This window comes from Strix uralensis, chromosome 8 (genome assembly GCF_047716275.1).
Source record: "Strix uralensis isolate ZFMK-TIS-50842 chromosome 8, bStrUra1, whole genome shotgun sequence".
In the NCBI taxonomy this organism is placed as follows: Eukaryota; Metazoa; Chordata; class Aves; order Strigiformes; family Strigidae; genus Strix; species Strix uralensis.
This window is the reverse complement of record NC_133979.1, coordinates 36,372,309-36,380,215: the sequence shown is the minus strand read 5'-3', so window position 1 is coordinate 36,380,215 and position 7,907 is coordinate 36,372,309. Positions and strand designations below refer to the sequence as shown.

The 7,907-nt window shown below is 48.5% G+C and overlaps 1 protein-coding gene across 1 annotated transcript; it reads left to right on the top strand.

Annotated features, from left to right (window-relative positions):
- Nucleotides 1-426: 426 nt before the first annotated feature.
- On the top strand, nucleotides 427-5,034 carry LOC141946860 (uncharacterized). The gene is made up of 2 exons (XM_074877250.1): nucleotides 427-1,308; nucleotides 4,123-5,034. Exons 1-2 carry the CDS (start codon nucleotides 1,267-1,269, stop codon nucleotides 5,032-5,034), a joined length of 954 nt encoding a protein of 317 aa, XP_074733351.1. The 5' UTR covers nucleotides 427-1,266.
- Nucleotides 5,035-7,907: the final 2,873 nt, after the last annotated feature.

The following is a 7,907-nucleotide window of genomic DNA, read 5'->3' as shown; positions in this document are numbered from 1 at the left end:
TGAGGTGATGCAACTTATTCGAATAATCAGCACAGATTTGTTGTGTCCATATGATGTTACACATCTCGCACAAGTGCTGTTTCAGCCAGTACAATTACAAGTGTTTCAATCTACTTGGAGGCAGATGGCACGAGCAGCTGCACAAAATAATGCTCGACTGCCACAAGACGATCCGAGGTTAGGACTCGGAGAAGACGCCTTGCTTGGCGAGGGACCATTTAGTAACCCTCAGCTGCAAGCTACGTGGCCTCCGATTGTCCTTGAACAGGCACAACACATAGGGATTACAGCATTAAAGCGAACCATGGAAATGGCAGCTCCAAAACAGAAGTATATTGCTATCCGGCAAGGTCCTAAAGAACCCTTTTTGCAATTTGTAGAAAAAATATCTGCTGCATTGGAGAAACAGGTAGAGGATGAAACGTTAAGACAAATGTTATGCAAACAGCTAGCAAAGGATAATGCTAATGAGGACTGCCAAAAGATAATACAGTCTTTACCAGGAGATCCTTCTATTCCTGACATGGTGGCCGCATGTTCAAAGGTTGGTACAGTGGAACATAAAATGGCGGCTTTAGCTACTGCCATGAACATGCGAAATACAGGAAAATGCTTTGGATGTGGTAAAGACGGTCATATGAAAGTAAATTGCCCGAACAGAAGGTCGGCAGGCAAGCAGCCCATGACTGTCCCACCAGGAACTAATTGCAATAAATGTGGGAAATCGGGACATTTCGCGAAACAATGTCGTTCCAAGTTTCATGCTAACGGGCAACCGATACAGGGAAACCACAAGAGGAGCGCGAGAGGGCGCGCGAGGACATCAAATCCCCTCCAGACAGCAGGTCAAATCCCCTCTGTGAGCAGCTATCAGCCGCAACTACTGGCTCAGCAGGGTTGGATGTATCCACCGCCGACACAATAACTATAGTTACAAAAGACATTGTTAAGGTCCCTCTTGAGGCGAGGGGTCCCATAGGACGAGGACTGAGTGCGTTACTTATAGGAAGATCAAGTAGCACCTTAAACGGATTAATCGTGCATGTGGGAGTCATTGATGCTGACTTTACGGGTCAAATTTGTGCATTAGTTTCGACCCTTTATCCACCTGTTACGATTCCAAAAGGTACTCGTCTTGCTCAACTTGTTCCTTTTTTGAGTTGTGTCCCAAAAGCAGAACAGCGACTGCGAGGTGATGGAGGCTTCGGTTCTACAGGACCCCCTCAAGTGTGCTGGTCTCAGACTGTCTCATCATCTCGACCACATATGACGTGCACGCTGTCAAATCATGGACATTCACCGACTACAGTAAGGCTTGCGGGGCTCCTAGATACGGGCGCCGATGTGACTATTATTTCTAACTATCTGTGGCCATCCACCTGGCCAACAGAGGATGTGGACACAGGGGTAGTGGGGCTGGGAGGCTCCGCACGAGCAAGAACAGCAGCTACGGCAATTCTGATCACCAATCCTGAGGGCCAACAAGCAGTCGTTAAACCATATGTGACAGCAGCTCCCCTCAATCTATGGGGGAGAGATTGCTTGTCACAGTGGGGGGTGAAGATTACTACGGATTTTTAACGGGGGCCACTGTGCTGCAGGGTGTTAGGCAACCCACGCTTGTTTTAACTTGGTTAACGAATAACCCTGTGTGGGTGGATCAGTGGCCCCTACCAATGGAGAAATTAAAGGCCCTGCAAGAATTGGTGGCAGAACAGCTAGCTGCTGGACACATTGAACCCTCTCAGAGCCCCTGGAATACTCCAGTGTTTGTGATAAAAAAGAAATCAGGAAAATGGCGATTTTTGCATGACCTGCGGCAGATCAATGCTGTCATGGCCACGATGGGGGCTCTACAACCAGGCATGCCTTCACCGGCCATGATCCCTCAAGATTGGGAAATCATTGTCATGGATCTCAAGGATTGTTTTTTTACAATACCATTAGCCTTTCAAGACAGAGAAAAATTTGCATTCTCTGTGCCTTCTGTCAATCATGCAGAACCTGCAAAAAGATATCAATGGAAAGTTCTGCCGCAGGGCATGAAAAATTCACCAACAATTTGTCAATGGTTTGTGGCACAAGCTTTGTCACCTGTAAGGGAAAGATTCCCTACCAGTTATTGTTACCATTACATGGATGACATCCTGTTAGCATCAAACAACAAGGAGCAGTTGAATGACATGGAGAATGTGACTAGAAATTCATTACAACACTATGGATTAGTTATCGCCCCTGAAAAGGTGCAGAAAGTAGAACCCTGGAAGTATTTAGGACTAACAGTCACAGGTAGGCAGGTAATGCCTCAACCTGTGAAACTTAACCTTGAAGTTAAAACCCTTAATGATGTACAGAAGTTAATGGGATCTCTGAATTGGATTAGACCCTATCTCGGACTGACCAATTCACAACTGCAACCTTTATTGGAATTATTAAAAAATTCCAATGATCCAACAGAACCCAGAGTATTAACTGAGGAAGCATTAAAGGTAATTCACATGGTGGAACGATCTATACACGAGAAATTTGTTTCTCGAATAGATCTGTCTCAATTGGTGCAACTCTTTGTACTAATTGACAAAACTGTACCATTTGGTGCTTTGGTGCAGTGGAATTCTGAGTGGGATGACCCACTGCACATTCTAGAATGGATGTTTCTGTCATTCCGACCACGAAAAACTGCTCCTGGACTGTTTGAGCTTATTGCTGATGTAATCATAAAAGCCAGAAAACGATGTACAGAACTAACAGGGCGTGACCCAGCTAAGATTGTTTTACCTGTTCAAAATTGGTATTTTGAATGGTGCTTGGCAAATAATTATGAACTACAGGCGGCCATGGCGGGTTTTCAAGGACAGGTGTCATATCACCTGCCGTCACATCCGCTACTGAAATTTGCTCGAGAAATACCATTTGGTCAAAAAAATTTAAGCCGCCCAGAACCAGTGAACGGCCCTACTGTTTTTACAGATGGCTCAGGAAAAACAGGTAAAGCAGCAGTAGTATGGTATGAAAACAACAACTGAAACAACAAAGTAGTATATCAAAATGGTTCTCCACAAGTAGTAGAGCTACGTGCAATGGCTGTTGTTTTTTCTATTTTTTCTGTTCCTGTAAATATTGTAACTGACTCAGCGTATGTAGCTAACTTAGTTTCTAGACTAGACAAAGTGGTTTTGACCATGTCAGACAATCAATTATTATTTGATGTACTTTTAGAACTCTGGAAAAGTATTCAACTACGGACAGAACCTTATTTTATCATGCACATCCGTAGTCATACCACTTTACCAGGATTTTATACAGAAGGTAATGCCAGAGTGGATGCTCTTGTTTCCGCTATGGCTCTGAATACTGTTCCTAACATAAAGCAACAAGCTGTATTATCACATCAATTTTTTCACCAAGGATATTGAGCTTTACGACGGCAGTTCGGCTTGTCTCATGCGGAAACTCGGTCTATTGTAGCCGCCTGCCCTGACTGCCAAGGAACTCACACACCAGTGTATTTTGGTACTAACCCCAGAGGTATGCAGGCTTTACAGATTTGGCAAAGTGATGTTACTCACATAAATGAATTTGGCCGACAGAAGTATGTTCATGTTTCCATTGATACTTATTCTCATGCCTTAGTAGCAACAGCACATAACGGGGAGACAGGAAAAGATGTAGTTCGACACTTCCAAAAGGCTTTCTCTATGCTTGGGGTACCACGCCAAATAAAAACGGACAATGGCCCAGCATACATTTCACAGAAGGTTCAAACATTTTTTAATTTGTGGGGTGTTACTCATGTTACAGGAATTCCCCATTCCCCAACAGGACAAGCAATTGTTGAGCGTGCACATAGTACGTTGAAGCGGCAGCTTCAAAAACAAAAAGGGGGAATGATTGGGGAACCACCACAGGCATGTTTAGATAAAGCAGTTTATGTTCTTAACTTTCTCCATTACGGGGATAATTCTTCTTTACCTCCTCTTTTTCAGCATTTCTCTTCTCTTTTTTCAAAACAGGATTTGCAAAAAGACATCAAAGTGCATGTTAGAGATCTAATTACTGGCCAGTGGAGTGGACCATGTGAATTATTAACCTGGGGCAGGGGTTATGCTTGTGTCTCTACAGATGCCGGCCCTCGCTGGGTTCCTGCTCGGTGTGTTCGGCCTGTGCTGGAACCTGCATCAGGCTGAAGGATGGGTAGTTCCACAACCCAAGCAGAATATCTGGGTAACTTTGGCAAATATGACACATCAAGAAACCTTGTGCCTTTCTACTGCGAACCCGGAAAATCCATTCTCCACCTGTTTGGTGGGAGTGCCAGTAGACACATGGCCAATCCCACAAACCCTTCAGGCTTTCTCTCTTTGCAACTCTTCAAAAAATTGTACAGATAATTGGGATGGTGTATATAGTCACCTTCCACAGGTTACGCAAGAACCCCAAGAGCTAGAGTTGCTAGGCTCTGTTATAATGGATGCTTGTGTGTTTTTTAATTACTCCTATAACACCACACGGAGAGGGCAAAATGTGAATGCAACTAATGCTGCTTATCATAATTCAACTGCTTGGTGCAATTATACTTCGACTAACATCTCACGATCTTTTGCTGTTCCTCTTGCATTACCTCCTGGTGTGTTTCTAATCTGTGGAGATCGTGCCTGGGGAGGCGTCCCATCTAAACTGAATGGAGGCCCGTGTAGCCTCGGACGTCTCACGTTATTAACACCAAATGTGTCAATGATTCTGAATATGACTCGAAAACATAAGCGAGTCCCAAGGACCGTTCATCGGTTTGAAAGTTCTTGTCGAGATAACGTTGAATTCTGGAATCCAGGCCAGATCATAACGGCCTCCATATTGGCACCAGGAGTTGGTGTTGCAAATGCCTTAACGACTTTGAATAAGTTGGGATGTTGGCTTAGCAAACAGACTAATGCTACTTCTTTAGCTTTAAGTGGCCTTTTAACTGATGTTGATAGTGTTAGACATGCTACTTTACAGAACAGGGCAGCAATTGACTTTTTGCTTTTAGCGTAAGGACATGGATGTGAAGATTTTGAAGGAATGTGTTGCATGAATTTGTCTGACCACTCAGAATCTATTTTTAAAAGTATACAGCAGCTGAAGGATGGTGTGAGGCGTCTAACAGAAGAGGACGGATTGGATTGGCTTACAAGGATGTTTAAAGGATGGGGACTTTCTGGATGGTTGATATCTCTGGTCAAAACTGTGGGGGTCATGATCTTGGTAATTGTGACTGTGCTTTTGATGTTGCCATGTCTTGTCAGTCTTCTGCAAAGGGCCCTGCAGAAGACTGTTTCTGCAATATTTCTAGCACAAATACAAAAAGGGGGAATTGTCGGGGGAGGCAGCGGGTCTGCCTCTAGTCTAACTGAAGAAGAATTTAACCTTGAAGACATTCCAGTGTATCCATGAGAGGCCAGAAAGTCCCGAGAAGTGCCATGGAAACAAGATTAGAGAACTAAGATAAGAAGAACTGTCCTGACGATTCAGGCGAGAAACTATCACCCAATCGTGAACTGTTAGTTACTAAAGTAAACCAATCCTGTATGAACACCTACTTTGAAGAAGGTTATAAAAAAGCTTGTTAAAACAATAAAGGGGCTTTTGCAGCCATTTTGGTCGCTTTCACACAATCTGATGTTTGTCATGTCCGTCTCAACTGCGACACTCCTCGGCCAGTGACCGTCGGTGTGTTTACACGTCGCTCAAAAGAGGCGCCACCGGCCCTGGGCTCTGCCCACACCGCACGCCTCCTCAGCTGCTCGCCCACCGGCTTGCCAGTCTCCTTAGAGTCGGCAAGCCGCCTTTCTGTCTCCAAAAGAGTCAAAAGTCCCCCGAAAAAAAGCTCCTTTCCAGTCCCTTTTGCCACGAAAATCCCCAGTAAGGGCGTGCCTGCACTGGAGCTGCTCTCCTCGGCAAGTCACCGTTGGTGTGTTTACACGTCGCTCCAAAGAGGCACCACCGGCCCTGGGCTCTGCCCACGGCCCTCGCCTCCACAGGTGCCCGCCCACCGGCTTGCCAGTCTCCTTAGAGCCGGCTAGCCGCCTTTCTGTCTCCAAAAGAGTCAAAAGTCCCCCGAAAAAAAGCTCCTTTCCAGTCCCTTTTGCCGCGAAAACCCCCTGTACGGGCTTGCCTGCACTGCAGCTGCTCTCCTCGGCAAGTCACCGTTGGTGTGTTTACACGTTGCTCGAAACAGGCGCCACCGGCCCTGGGCTCTGCCCACAGCCCACGCCTCCTCAGCTGCTCGCCCACCGGCTTGCCAGTCTCCTTAGAGCCGGCTAGCCGCCTTTCTGTCTCCAAAAGAGTTACAAGTCCCCCCAAAAAAACCTCCTTTCCAGTCCCTTTTGCTGCGAAAATCCCCATTAAGGGCATGCCTGCACTGGAGCTGCTCTCATCGGCAAGTCACCGTTGGTGTGTTTACACGTCGCTCCAAAGAGGCGCCACCAGCCCTGGACTCTGTCCACACCGCACGCCTCCTCAGCTGCCCGCCCACCGGCTTGCCAGTCTCCTTAGAGCCGGCTAGCCGCCTTTCTGTCTCCAAAACATTCAAAAGTTCCCCCCAGAAAAAGCTCCTTTCCAGTCCCTTTTGCCGCGAAAATCCCCAGTAAGGGTGTGCCTGCACTGGAGCTGCTCTCCTCGGCAAGTCACCGTTGGTGTGTTTACACGTCGCTCGAAACAGGCGCCACCGGCCCTGGGCTCTGCCCACAGCCCACGCCTCCTCAGCTGCTCGCCCACCGGCTTGCCAGTCTCCTTAGAGCCGGCTAGCCGCCTTTCTGTCTCCAAAACATTCAAAAGTTCCCCCCAGAAAAAGCTTCTTTCCAGTCCCTTTTGCCGCGAAAACCCCCAGCACGGGCTTGCCTGCACTGGAGCTGCTCTCCTCGGCGAGTGACCGTTCGTGTGTTTACACGTCGCTCGAAACAGGTGCCACCGGCCCTGGGCTCTGCCCACAGCCCACGCCTCCTCAGCTGCTCGCCCACCGGCTTGCCAGTCTCCTTAGAGCCAGCTAGCCGCCTTTCTGTCTCCAAAACATTCAAAAGTTCCCCCCAGAAAAAGCTCCTTTCCAGTCCCTTTTGCCGCGAAAACCCCCCAGTACGGGCTTGCCTGCACTGGAGCTGCTCTCCTCGGCCAGTCACCGTTGGTGTGTTTACACGTCGCTCGAAACAGGCGCCACCGGCCCTGGGCTCTGCCCACAGCCCACGCCTCCTCAGCTGCTCGCCCACCGGCTTGCCAGTCAGCTTAGAGTCGGCAAGCCGCCTTTCTGTCTCCAAAAGAGTCAAAAGTCCCCCCAAAAAAAGCTTCTTTCCAGTCCCTTTTGCCGCGAAAACCCCCAGCACAGGCTTGCCTGCACTGGAGCTGCTCTCCTCGGCGAGTGACCGTTCGTGTGTTTACACGTCGCTCGAAAGAGGCGCCACCGGCCCTGGGCTCTGCCCACAGCCCACGCCTCCTCAGCTGCTCGCCCACCGGCTTGCCAGTCTCCTTAGAGCCGGCTAGCCGCCTTTCTATCTCCAAAAGAGTCAAAAGTCCCCCCAAAAAAACCTCCTTTCCAGCCCCTTTTGCCGCGAAAACCCCCCAGTACAGGCTTGCCTGCACTGGAGCTGCTCTCCTCGACAAGTCACCGTTGGTGTGTTTACAAGTCGCTCGAAACAGGCGCCACCGGCCCTGGGCTCTGCCCACACCGCACGCCTCCTCAGCTGCTCGCCCACCGGCTTGCCAGTCTCCTTAGAGCCGGCTAGCCGCCTTTCTGTCTCCAAAAGAGTCAGAAGACCCCGAAAAAAGGCTCCTTTCCAGTCCCTTTTGCCGCGAAAACACCCCAGTACAGGCTTGCCTGCACTGGAGCCGCTCTCCTCGGCCAGTCACCGTTGGTGTGTTTACAAGTCGCTCGAAAC

Coding starts and splice junctions, on each gene's coding strand:
- LOC141946860 (XM_074877250.1), top strand. CDS start 1,267: ATGACGTGCACGCTGTCAAATCATGGACATTCACCGACTACA. Junction 1,309..4,122: donor ATGGACATTCACCGACTACA/GTAAGGCTTGCG, acceptor GTGTCTCTACAG/ATGCCGGCCCTCGCTGGGTT.